Source organism: Pristis pectinata, chromosome 10, assembly GCF_009764475.1.
Source record: "Pristis pectinata isolate sPriPec2 chromosome 10, sPriPec2.1.pri, whole genome shotgun sequence".
Classification (NCBI taxonomy): domain Eukaryota; kingdom Metazoa; phylum Chordata; class Chondrichthyes; order Rhinopristiformes; family Pristidae; genus Pristis; species Pristis pectinata.
This window is the reverse complement of record NC_067414.1, coordinates 87,950,278-87,964,184: the sequence shown is the minus strand read 5'-3', so window position 1 is coordinate 87,964,184 and position 13,907 is coordinate 87,950,278. Positions and strand designations below refer to the sequence as shown.

The 13,907-nt window shown below is 42.5% G+C and overlaps 1 protein-coding gene and 1 long non-coding RNA gene across 9 annotated transcripts in view; one reads left to right on the top strand and one right to left on the bottom strand.

Annotated features, from left to right (window-relative positions):
• LOC127574874 (uncharacterized) overlaps positions 1 to 13,907 on the top strand; it is a 460,663-nt gene that overhangs the window by 380,833 nt on the left and 65,923 nt on the right. The window lies entirely within an intron of this gene.
• LOC127574873 (bcl-2-like protein 11) overlaps positions 1 to 13,907 on the bottom strand; it is a 53,222-nt gene that overhangs the window by 30,829 nt on the left and 8,486 nt on the right. For 5 of the 7 annotated variants that reach the window (XM_052024333.1, XM_052024334.1, XM_052024330.1 and 2 more), the window contains exon 3: positions 10,955 to 11,094. In XM_052024333.1, the coding sequence (XP_051880293.1) occupies positions 10,955 to 11,094 (140 nt within the window). Of the gene's footprint in view, positions 1 to 2,274; positions 2,609 to 10,954; positions 11,095 to 13,907 lie in introns of those variants that run through there. The other 2 variants (XM_052024332.1, XR_007956965.1) reach the window with 2 other exon arrangements.

The window sequence follows — 13,907 nt, the reverse complement described above, 5'->3', positions numbered from 1 at the left end:
CTGTAAAGGCTTTGATTAACTAAAATACACACTTCCTTAGCATATGCTCACTGCAGTATCTTTCATTGATGAGTTGCATTTTGTTGGTTGGGTTTACAGAAAAATAATACCCAATGGATGAGTTGGCCTGCTGTACAACTCTATGCCTTTGAGTCCAGATGATGTGTGGAGGGCCAAAATACACATTCCAAAATGGGAGAGAAAGAAACAGGAAAGAAAAAAAGAGCAAGGCCAGGGAAGTTGGTGGAAGTGAAAAACAAAACTTGGGAAATGACCTAGCTGAGGGATGGACCGAGATACGTGCAGAAACAAAGTTTTAAAATGCATGCAATGATGCTATTGATGCAAGTGTCACCCTATCAAGTCAATGGAGTGGGAAAATCTGCAGTGACAAGTTGACACAGTTGCTTGCATACAGTACCTGCAAATCTTAAAAGGATCACACATCTCCTGCCCTCAAATGCAGCAGAGCATTGGACAGAGAGGGCACAACAAGAGTAACATCAATAACATTCAACTTTTTTTCAACTTAAAGATGTTTATTTTGAAATTTCAGCAACACTATAAGGTTGACTGTGAGAGATGGCACCCTATGGGGACAGTAGTAAGGTGGTAACAGGTAAAGATTAAGAAGTTACCAATTAGTTCCCACTGTTTTTCAGTTGACTGTGAAGGAAAGTTTATACCCTCTGCTGGGATCCAACACAATGCGAGTAATGTCATGGAAAGTGATCTAAGATAAACTATGATAAGAACTGAGGGAAAGAAAACATTTACAAAGGTGGTAATATACATTCTAGGTTTGTTTTATGCAAGGTGATTCTCAAAATACAGCCTACAAATTGTGGAATTCCATGCAATGAAAACAAAATTTTACTCAGTTATCCTAACTTGGTCTTTAGTATAGTTTGCCCTTAGATGTTAGCAAGATTACCAATGGATAGAATAGTGGTTAAAAATTCTAGTGTCCAAAATAATAAAAAAGTGCCTGTATGTAGCAAGACCTAGACAACAATAGGCTCACAAGTGCAAATACCAATCTATGACCATCTCCAAGAAGAGAGTGGAAACACTTCCCTTTGACATTCAATGATGTTACTACTGCCACTACGTCCCTAATAATTCTAGGGGCAATACTGACAAATTATGTAACAAGCTGTCAAATAAATACTGTGCTTACAAATCCAACTAGATATCCTGTGCTGAGTGATTTACCTCCCGACTCCTGGAACATTTATCAACAAGGCATGTCAAAAGCGTGATGGGATGTTTTGGAATATGCAACATCATTCAAAGGCAAAGTAACCACTTGATTGGCATTCCATCCACCATTTGAAATATTCATTTCCTCCAATAATCATCTCTGGGATCTCGTCGTGGCTATCCCTCGAGGTCGAGGATAACGGTCTTCGTTCCGTTCATCTATTTATGGGCTCTCAAGTGGCTTATGCTTTCGAGCCGGTTCTTGACTAGGAGCTTCCAGCCATCACATTGCCTGCTCCCGTCACCCTCCCCCAATCACCAAAAGACTTGAGAAGTAGCCCACAGAGCAAAGACACCTGTGCGTGTACTTGATGTTACACTACAAAAGGCACACGATACTTCACAAATCAACCAACTGATTCCAATGGCACGGAAACCACGATGATTGGAGCTGATGGATTTTTTGCAGTCTTCATCCGCCTTCACAGCCGTTGAGTTGGAAATAACTTTGTCCGCCTGTTCCACCGTTGAGGTCTTGGTTGGATTGTTCTTTGTCAGGGACCTCACCGCCATGGGTGACCCTACCAGGAGCATAGCTCCAGACGGCATCGCTCTCAGGATCTCAGGACCACACAAGCTTCTCCACCACGACAAGGTGACAATCCACAGAGAAGCTCTAGGATCTATAAAATGCACTGAAATGCAATGCAAATGCTGAAGTTTCTTCCATGCCTATGGGCAGGATCTCTACCAAGGGCAGCAGGTGCAAGGGAATGCCACAACATGAAAGTTCCCTTTTATCACAATCTCTATCCTGGCTTGGAAGTACATTGCCCATTCCTTCATCATGATTGGATCTAAATCCTGGAAATCCTTGGTGACTACCTTCACCATAAGGACAGCAGCAGTTCAAGAAGGAAGTTCACCACCATCATCTTCTGAAGGATATCCTGGAATGGTCAATAAAAGCTTGCCAATACCCCCACCAACCCATAAAAGGATAAAGAAACCAGAATTATTCAGTGCTTACAAAAACTGAAGCAAATTAATCATGAATGTGTTGAAGTTTTATTTGGGTATTCAACAAGAACGTTAATTTTACAATCTTAGTGTAGTGGAACAGCTGCCCCACAGATGTCAGACAATATCAGTTTGACGAAGAATTTTTACTATTTTCTTTTGTATATATGGCGTGGCTGTATTAAATAGAAACTGATCTCATATGCATTAAATCGAAACAATCTGTTTATAGTGTTTTCATAACACCCCACCCTCTTGAAAGCAAATATGGCTCGATTTGTAGTGATTAGTAGAAGTATAATTCTCTCCACAAAGTAGCATGTATTCTTCATTTTCCTGCAGCTTGGCATTATGGAACCGCTCAGTACTGCTGAGTGCCATCCAGCTATTGTTAGAGAAGAACAGTAATCACCAAACAATTTGTTGCAACATCTTCAGTTTGTTAGCACTTGCTCCTGTAGGTCAGAAGGTTTTGGCAGTGTGTAATCTAGGCCAACATTCCAAGGGAACGCTGCTCTTTTGGTTATAGCTGCTTCCAGATGGGATGGGAAGGGAAGGGATGATATGAATAGTTATAGAACAGTGAGCTGTGTCTGCTATTCTGGACGAGGTTCTTCATAGCCTGTGGTAACCATAACAAGTCTGTCCATTATGAAGTCTTCAGTTGGTACTTTCTAATATGTGCGCAGGCATAGCCTGTTTTGAAACTAAATTATTGCTTGAGGTGGTACCACCTGCTTTGTTTTCACATAATAAATCACCGTCACAATGTCTCATTTTCTCAGAAAGAAAGTTCTCTCTTTAAACATTGTATCCCAACCAGGAACTGAGTAGGTGGTCTCCTGGACCACATTCTACACGAGTTGCACATGCACATAAGAGTATTATCTAAAGAGCTGTTTACTTCTTCAGTAAATGTAACAGCGAAGGTATAGTGGAGGCATATTCATGTCTATGGCCTGCATGGACCTGACTTGGGGCAGGTCAGTGGTGGAAACGTGAAAGAAGGCATCTTTCTCAAGTCATTACTAATGACTGTATAACATGCAGTTCTACAGGTAATAACAAACCTAGGGGTAGGAAAAGACAAAAAATATATTCTTAAAATGTATTTTGCTTGCTTTTGTTAACTTTTAAAAATGTTCCTTGTTTTTTTTTATATATACAAACTATTTTTTTACCGTTCTCTCATTTATACTTCTGCTTTCCCTTCAAACTCCCTGCTTGTCTGCAGCAATGCCAACTCCACATCCCCTTCCATGAACCTGAAGCACACAATATTCTTAAACCCTGTGACTTCTTACACTAACACCACAAAACTTCCCTTTGAGAGTGAAAATATCTAATCAGACAATTGGCTATGCAAATCTAAACCATCCAATCAGGCGTCCAAACTTTGACAGACCTGCTGCTCGTTTAAGCTGTTCCATGGTTTTAAGGCTCCCTTCCCCAGTTAGCAAAGCCACTGTCAAGTACAATGAGTTGCAATCTGCAAAAAAGTTGCAACCAAACTGTAAAATGACAACAGCTGGACAACCCATGTGGTTAACCAACATATATTCGTACATGAGGAAATCGCATCAGTTCACAGAAATTCATATGATCGAATCACAACACTATATATGAATAAAAAGGGAATATCCAATTTCAAAATAGCATTAAATAATTAATTCATGGTGTTTAGTGATTCTTGTCTGTAAACACAGTGGGTTTAAAAAAAAGCTAATTGTTTTCTGAGTAAATGTCCATAATTCAGAGCCAATTTCAAAAAAATGTTCTGATTTGCTGCTTAGTTATTTAGATGGTTAAATTTCATTGAAAGGTATATGGACCTTTGCACCTGGTTTTAATTATTAACACTTCCACCTGTATTTTCCTGGCTTTTGAGAAATTCGATAATATTCCAAAGGCATGTCCTTCCTCAATGCCTATTCTTCAAATCAGTCTCACAGCTCCAGCAATCTGGGTTCAATCCTGACCTCCGGTGCTGTCTGTATGAGGTTTGTATGTTCTCCCTCTGGATGCTCCAGTTTCCTCCTACATCCTAAAGACGTGTACTCATAGGTTAACTAGCCACTGTAAATTGCATGCAGGTTATTGCTAGGATCTGGCGGGAATATGGGGAGTACAAAAAGGGATCAGTGCAAATGGGAGCGCGCAGCCCTGATAGGCTGAAAGACCAGTTTATGTTCTGCTTGATTCTAAATTCAGTTTGCAGCTCATTTGACTGCACAGTGGACAGGTGACTATAACAGACAATTTTCAGCCAACATCTACCTTTTCCAGGAACGAGCGGTGGATTCAAACTAAAAGAAGACACCAATGCCGACTGACTCTCCTAAGCCAAGGTCTCTGAAGCCAACTGTGACCACTCTGCTCAGACCAGGGAATAAACCAATACCTTCCCAGTACTTTTTTTTATATACAAGGCCTTTAATGCTGGTTAACGATTCCTTCAATTTAGGAGAAAGTGAAACCTTTACTTTGTTCACAAGCCCAATCTGTAACAAAATCTAACTAATTTACAATAAACCGTGGTGTACGAAGTCTATAATAAATCTAGTCAAAAGGAAAAGAAAAGCATACAAAAGGTACAGAGAGCTAGGTAATGTTAGAGATCTGGAAGAGTACAAGGCTAAAAGGAAGGAACTTAAGAAAGAGATTAGGAGAGCCAGAAGGGGACATGAGAAGGCCTTGGTGGGCAGGATTAAGGAAAACCCCAAGGTGTTCTACAAGTATGTGAAGAGTAAAAGGATTAGATGCGAAAGGATAGGGCCTATCAAGTGCAGCAGTGGGAAAGTGTGTATGGATCCAGAAGAAATAGTGGAGGTACTTAATGAATACTTTACGTCAGTATTCACTATAGAAAAAGATCTGGGGGATTGTAGTGGGGACTTGCAGCGGCCTGAAAAGCTTGAGCATGTACATATTAGGAAAGAGGAGTTGGAAAGCATCAAGTTAGATAAGTCGCCGGGACCGGATGAGATGTACCCCAGGTTGCTGTGGGAGGTGAGGGAGGAGATTGCAGAGCCTCTGACGATGATCTTTCCGTCGTCCATGGAGACAGGAGAGGTTCCGGAAGATTGGAGGGTTGCGGATGTTGTTCCCTTATTCAAGGAGAGTAGGGATAGCCCAGGGAATTATAGACCGGTGAGTCTTACCTCAGTGGTTGGTAAGCTGATGGAGAAGATCCTAAGAGGCAGGATTTATGAACATTTGGAGAGGTATAATATGATTAGGAATAGTCAGCATGGCTTTGTCAAGGGCAGGTCCTGTCTAACGAGCCTGATTGAATTTTTTGAGGATGTGACTAAGCACATCAATGAAGGGAGAGCAGTAGATGTAGTGTATATGGATTTCAGCAAGGCGTTTGATAAGGTACCCCATGCGAGACTTATGGAGAAGGTGAGGAGACATGGGATCCAAGGGGACATTGCAGTGTGGGTCCAGAACTGGCCAGCCCACAGAAGGCAAAGAGTGGTTGCTGAAGGGTCGTATTCTGAGTGGAGGTCGGTGACCAGTGGTATACCTCAGGGATCTGTACTGGGACCCTTACTCTTTGTGATTTTTATAAATTACCTGGATAAGGAAGTGGAGGGGTGGGTTAGTAAGTTTGCGGATGACACGAAGGTTGGGGGCGTTGTGGATAGTTTGGAGGGCTGTCAGAGGTTACAGAGGGACATAGATAGGATGCTGAGTTGGGCTGAGAAGTGGCAGATGCAGTTCAACCCAGATAAGTGTGAAGTGGTTCACTTTGGTAGGTCAAATATGTTGGCGGAATATAGTATTAATGGTAGGACTCTTGACAGTGTGGAGGATCAGAGGGATCTTGGGGTCTGAGTCCATAGGACGCTAAAAGCGGCTGCGCAGGTTGACTCTGTGGTTAAGAAGGCATATGCTGTATTGTCCTTCATCAATCAGGGAATTGAATTTAGGAGCCAAGAGGTATTGTTGCAGCTATATAGGTCCCTGGTCAGACCCCACTTGGAGTATTGTGCTCAGTTCTGGTCGCCTCACTACAGGAAAGATGTGGAAGCCATAGCGAGGGTGCAGAGGAGATTTACAAGGATGCTGCCTGGAATGCGGAGCATGCCTCATGAAAGCAGGTTGAGGGAACTTGGCCTTTTTTCATTGGAGAGACGGAGGATGAGGGGGGACCTGATAGAGGTGTATAAGATGAGAGGTATTGATCGAGTGGATAGTCAGAGGCTTTTCCCCAGGGCTGAAATGGTGGCCACAAGAGGACATAGGTTTAAGGTGCTGGGGAGTAGATATAGAGGAGATGTCAGGGGTAAGTTTTTTTACTCAGAGAGTAGTGAGTGCGTGGAATGGGCTGCCGGAAACGGTGGTGGAGGCGGATACGATAGGGTCTTTCAAGAGACTGTTGGATAGGTACATGGAGCTGAGTAAAATAGAGGACTATGGGTAAAGCCTAGTAATTTCTAGGGTAGGGACATGTTCAGCACAGCGTTGTAGGCCGAAGGGCCTGAATTGTGCCGTAGTTTTTCTATGTTCTAAATTGCCATGAGAAGATGGTTTACTTCCAGATAACTCACTGGCACCCACTATCAGTTTCAGTGCTGTGTATCTTAAGCTGTGATAGAAAATAAAAGACAGCAGAAGGCCAGGCATCCTCTGAAGTCTTCTCTGCCACTCAGTGAGATCATGGCCGATCTGAAATCTCATGTCAACTCTACTCTTCTGCTCAATCCCCATAAACGTTGATTTTCCCCATAGTCCAAAAATCATTCTGCCTTGAATGTATTTAATGACTCAACATCTGAAGAGAATTCCAAAGATTCACGGGCCCCAAAGCAGCAACTCCCTCTTATCAGCCTTAAATGGATAGCCTTTTATCCTTTGTCCTATACCCCATAATCCTAGACTTCACCATAGAAAAAATCGTGGCATTAAAACCCATTAGTTCACAGAATTTTACAGATTTCAATGAAATCACCTATCATTCTTTCAAACTTCTGTGAGTCCATCCCCATTCTACCCAATCTTTCCTCATGGGTTAACACCCTTATCTCAGGAATTTAACCCAGTAAAACTTAGCTGTGCCATCTCTAACACAAGCATATCCTTCCTTAAATAAGACTAAAACTGGTCACTGAACTCCCATTTGTGGTCTCTCCATGTGCCAAACACCCAAACCTCAGTAGTACATAATAGCTACTGGACGAGGCTTTGGAGAGCCAACGGTTTTATAACCCCTAATGAGAAATCTTCTCTATGAATAGGGGAGTAAGTCCTTATTATGAAGGAAGAAAGAACCTACCCTTTACATAATTGCATTTTAAAAAAGCAACATTTATGTCATTATAGGGAAGTGTTGTCATGCAGAATGCACTTTGGCTGCAGTGTGTGCTATCTATAAAATACATCACAGTCATTCATCCAGGTTACTCCAACAGCACCTCCCAAACTCAGAGCATTTACCAGTAAGGAGACACAAGAGATGGCAGATGCTGGAATCCGGAGCAACGAACAATCTGCTGGAGGAAGTCAGATCCTGATACAGGGTTTCGACCTGAAACGTCAACAATTCCTTCCATCCATGCTGCTCAACCTGCCGAGTTCCTCCAGCAGATCGCTGGTTGCATTTACCAGCAAGACTGACAAGGGCACCAGGCAAACGGGAACTTGCAGGTTCCCCAACAAGTCGCACACCATCCTGACTTGGAAATATACTGTTGGTCCTTCATCATCACTGGGTCGAAATGCTGGAACATCCCCCCACCCTACCCAACACCACAGCTGATGTAGCTTCACAGGAAGGATAGCAGCATCTCAAGAACAGCTCTCCACCACTCATCAATTAGAGACAGGCAATAAATGCTGTTCTGACCAGCAATGCCCACCTCCTGAAAAAAATGACTAAAAACAACGAATGTGATCCAAATCATGACATTATGATCAAATCTCAACTGAGCAAATCTATGGAGTGTTCTTGTAGCAATTTTGTCCCACTCCATAGAACTTAACACAAAAGTCTAAACTGGCATCCCAGTGAGGAAGTGTGCAGGGGAGTATTTGTTAGACCAGGCAGTCCAAGGAGGTTCTGAAATCTCATGACACTATGACAAAGAGCCAAAAGAATTGTCCCTGCTGTTCCAGTTAATACTTATTCCTCAATAACCAGCACAAAAACAGGTTATCTGATGTTTGTCACCATCCTGTCCATGGAAGACAAGTTTAAGTAGACCACTACATTTACAAATTTGCAATAATGACTACACTTTAAAATTAATTCATTGGTTGTAAAGTACACTGCCATGTCCTATGGTCTTCTAAAATAATACAACAGATGACATAGCATTCCCCTTACAATATAAATAGAACAATGCAATTGTACTAAGCAATACTAGATGTTATGGTCTACCTTCCCCCTACGGTGAGCACCACCTATGACTATTGTGGTTTAGTTGAACAAAAAAAAAGGCAACGAAACTGATCTGTTGCCGTGGTTAGGTCAGAGCTCCAGCCAAATATACCGAACGCTTTTGATAACATGGTCATATGTCATGACTGCCTGGCATTAGACATTACCAAGAGCAGCGGAATTAGTTGTTTCTCTGTTGCCAAGCTGATGGGTTTGTTAGTAATTCACCTCAGAGCATGTTATTCTGGTCAAATGTTAAGCTCTCCCATAACATCCCAAAAACAAATTATCTGGTCATAATCACTGTTGTTGTTTGTGGAAGCTTGCTTTGAACAAACTGACTATCAGGTTTTCTACGCTACAGTGGTGACTAGACTCCCAAAGCAAGACCATAAGACATAGGAGCAGACTTAGACCATTTGGCCCATCGAGTCTGTTCCGCCATTTGATCATGACTGATTTATTTTTCCCTCTCAACCCCATTCTCCTGCCTTCTCCCTGTAACCTTTGACGCTCTTACTAATCAAGAACTTATCAACCTCTGCTTTAAATATACCCAATGACTTGGCCTCCACAGCCATCTGTGCAATGAATTCCACAGATTCACCACCCTCTGGCTAAAGAAATTCCTCCTCATCTGTTCTAAAGGGATGTCCATTTATTCTGAGGCTGTCCCCTCTGGTCCTAAACTCTCCCATGATATAACTGGCAACACCCTCTCCACATCCACTCTATCCAGGTCTTTCAATATTCCCTAAGTTTCAATGAGATCCCCCCACCCCACCCTTCTAAACTCCAATGAGTACGGGCCCAGAGCCATCAAATACTCCTTGTACATTAACCCTTTCATTCCCAGGATCATTCTCATAAACCTCCTCTGGACCCTCTCCAATGCCAGCACATCCTTCCTTAGATATGGGGCCCAAAACTGCTCAGCATTACATCCTTGCTTTTATATTCTAGTCCTCTTGAAATGAATGCTAACATTGCATTTGCCTTCCTTACTACTGACTGAACCTGCAAGTTAACCTTTAGGGAATCCTGCACTAGGACTCCCAAGTCCCTTTGCACCTCTGATTTCTGAATTCGCTCCCAGTTTAGAAAATAGTCCACGCCTTTATTCCTTCTACCAAAGTGCATGACCATACACTTCCCTACGCTGTATTCCATCTGCCACTTTTGCCCATTCTCCTAACCTGTCCAAGTCCTTCTGCAGACTCTCTGCTTCCTCAACACTACCTGCCCCGCCACCTATTTTTGGTATTATACGCAAGCTTGGCCACAGCCCTCAATTCTGTCATACAGATCATTAACATATAACGTGTAAAACAGCGGACCCAACACCAACCCCTGCGGAACACCACTAGTCACCAGCAGCTGACCAGAAAAGGCCACTTTTATTCCCACTCTCTGCCTTCTGCCAGGCAGCCAATTTTCTATCCATGCTAGTAACTACCCTATAATACCACAGGCTCCTATCCTGTTTAGCAGTCTAATGTGTGGCACCTTGTCAAAGGCCTTCTGAAAATCCAAGTAAACAACATCCACTGACTCTTTGTCTATCCTGCCTGTTACTTCCTCAAAGAATTCCAACAGATTTGTCAGGCAAGATCTCCCCTTAAGGAAGCCATGCTGACTTTGGCCTATTTTATCATGAGCTTCCAAGTACCCCGAAACCTCATCCTTACTTTAAGTACTTTAATGTAAATTGCTTTTTGATGTCCTACAAGTCTCCCTCCTTTCACACACCTCCACACCCATCTTGAAGGGTAAGCAGCACTGGCATAGGAGGGAGAAAACAGGATGTGAAGAGCTATCCAGTAATTCCTGGTGAAAATGTATGTGTGAAATGGTAGATGGGAATGGTATCAAACTGGATACTGATGTCTCTTGTAACTAAAGAGCCTAATGACACCCGGACTTATGAAAGAGATTCTTTAGTGATGAATCAGCAAACCATGGAAAAGTACCACAGCATAATTCAGGAGAGGTGGGGTGTAGAACTCGTCTGTCGAGTGCAGCTGAACTGGGTAAAGTCTGTGACAGAGAAGAATTCTACCTGGAAATTCATCACCTGTTGGTCACACTATATAATTGCAAGGCAATGGAATAAAATTCAGAGGCAAAGTACAACACTCTGATGCAAATATATTAGGCTACGAGGAATTAATTTGTATGCATGTCTTATAATTTGGTTCACTGAGTACTTCCTATGTCAGTAACTCTATAATGTTATTGATGAAGCTTCACCTCAAGAGAGGTACATAGCTATGAACTATGGGCCATGGCCATTATATCATTAGGTAGCTACAAAGTAACACATAAAACTCTTAATAGATCAATTACCCTTCCGGTCTGATGGTAAACGGTGAAGTCATCTGCAATTCGCCTTAGCTCCCGACCGATCCATACCTCAGGTGGCACGTCCATTGGGATCAACTCGGCTCTTTCTTGGACTGAAATCTCTGGATGGATCCTCTCCTCTCCTGTAAAGATAACAGTAACTTAAAGCTTCAGCAGTCAAAGACACGGTGTACTGTGAGAACTAGTATTGTGCAGAGGCCCCTGTTACAGGCTCAATGTGTGAATCGGCATCTGAATGTAAAGAGCAATTGAATTCTTGGAAGAAAGCTTCAAATTAAAACATTACATAATCAGGTAAAAAAAATAGCAGTGTAAGCTTTTTAGCATCACATCAATTATACAAATAGCCATTCTAACCTTCAGAAAACATTTTTTGATATATTCTATCTTCCAAAGTATTTTTATTCCTATTAAACAAGCGATTCCAAGATACTGGACTGGAATCACCTTGAAGCAGCTCATAGCTCACCCACCCGAAAATCCAGTTTTTATCTTGAGCGCGTCACCCACCAAGATCTTCTACAAGGAAACCAATGCTGACCCTACCCCCTGCATGTCAATGCTTTGAGAGCCAGTAAAGCCACATCCCCTTGGCTGACCCAGATGTCAAGCAACTCGAATAATTGTGAATACCACGAGATATAGGAGCAGAATTAGGCCATCAGCCCATCGAATCTGTTCCACCATTCAATCATGGCTGATTTTATTTTCAACGCCATTCTTCCACCTTCTCCCCGTAACCCTTAACCCTTTTACCAATCAAGAACCTATCAACCTCTGCCTTAGGTACACCCAATGACAGTCTCCACAGTGGCAACAAATTCCACAGATTCACCACCCTCTGGCTTAAGAAATTCCTCCGTCCCTATTCTAAAGGGACGTAACTTTACTGAGGCTGTGTCCTTGGATCCTAGACTCTCCTACTAAAGGAAACTCTCCACATCCACTCTATCCAAGCCTTTCAGTATTGTGAGTGAATTGTCATTCATAAACCTTCAAAAACTCAAAAATTAATTTCCTTAATTAAGAAAAAATGGTGAAAGTAGAAGTACTAATCACAAAAAAGAGTAAATATCTGGATTTACTCAAGAAAACAACAAAATAATTTACCAAAAACTTGCTCATTTCTCAACTGTTTCTCTCTATTGAAATGAATGAGGTACCCGAACCTCCATCAGGTCAATCTAATGTCTCGAGTCTCGTGTCTTCAGCTCAACCTGAAGTAGGTTTAGCCAGCAGATTTCTCAGCTTGCTAAAGACTGCAATAAGTTAGTGCACCACTGCTGGACTCCCTGTGCAGTCTGACATTGGAGTCCAGTCAAAACGGTGCAGCGAGGAGTCTCAGGAGTTCTGCACTTGTGCATGCCTGTGGAGAGATTCTGAGATGGCTCACAGTTAAATCATGCCAGATTTAAATCATTCCCCATAGGAAAATTCAGGCCAATGACTATACATTATAATCCTGGAAAAGTGATTTATATTGGTTTAAAATGTCTACTTTGGGGCAGCACAGTGACGAAGCTAGTAGAGCTGCTGCCCGGATTCAATCCTGACCGCCGGCGTTGCCTGTGTGGAGTTTGCACGTTCTCCCTGAGGGCACATGGGTTTCCTCCGAGTGCACTTATTTCCCCCCACACTCCAAAGACATGCAGGCTGGTAGGTTATTTGCCCACTGTAAATTGCTCCTAGTGTAGTGAGTGGTAGAATCTAGGGAGGGTGGGAACATAGGGCAACATGGTAGCGTAGCGCTTAGCGCGACGCTATTACAGCGCCAGCGATCGGGGTTTGATTCCCACCGCTGTCTGTAAGGAGTTTGTACGTTCTCCCGTGTCTGCGTGGGTTTCCTCCGGGTGCTCCGGTTTCCTCCCACATTGCAAAGACGTATGGGTAGGTTAATTTGGCTTTAAAATGGGCGGCGTGGACTCGTTGGGCCGGAAGGGCCTGTTACCATGCTGTAAATAAAATTTAATGAAAAAAAATTTAACAAAATAGGATTAGTGTGATTAATGTAAATGGGTGATAAATGGTTGGTGCAGACTCAGTGGACCAAAGGGAATTTTTCTGTACTTTATTTACAGAACAAAACTTTATGACCATTAGTTCGATACTGAAAGCCTCAGGGGAGCTCCCCCTTCCTGAGCTTTTTCCAGCTCATCATGCATTGACTCAGATTAATGCTCTCTGCTGTAGTGAAATCAAGCCCTTGACTTATTTTATTCTCAACTGCAGATTCCAATACATGTCCTTGGTAAAACATATATTGTTAAGCTATAAATCAGTGCTGAAATTTTGGAGACACCTTGCAGGCTATATCCTATACTGCAGCGTGCAATGTTGACCCACATTGCCTCCCACTGCTCTAATTTTAAATTCTCACTCTCATGTACAAATTTCCCTACGGGCTTGCCAATTTAGCACATTTGTAACCTCCTTTGGGTCTACTGCCTCCTTGTAATCTGTCCCTCCTAACCTGGCCTCTTGTTCAATTCCTACTTCCCACACCCTGCTGTCAGTGCTGGGGGGCTCTGGAACTCCTACCCATCTTCTTTGTCTCTCCTTTTAAGACCCCCCTAAAACCTATTTATTCGACCTTATTCACCTGTGCTAATCTCCTTTCTTGGCTTGGAGTCAATTTTTCATCTCATTAAACTGCTGTTAAGTGCGTTGGGACATTTTGCCAAGTTAAGAGTCCTACGTTACTAACAGGGCCGTGGTCACCTAGGTACTAATAAATGAAATGAAATACAAGCTGAAAATTCAACTATGTTAATGATAGTCTTAGGAATTCCCAATGTAACAGTATGCAGCTCATTTTGATGCAACTCTAGCATGCAATCAGTCAGTAGCATTGCAAAGATAATACTGTTGAGTGACAAGAGAGTGAGAGCACAAATTCTGATTATTTACATGATGTCACAGATTAGTAGTGGTTGAT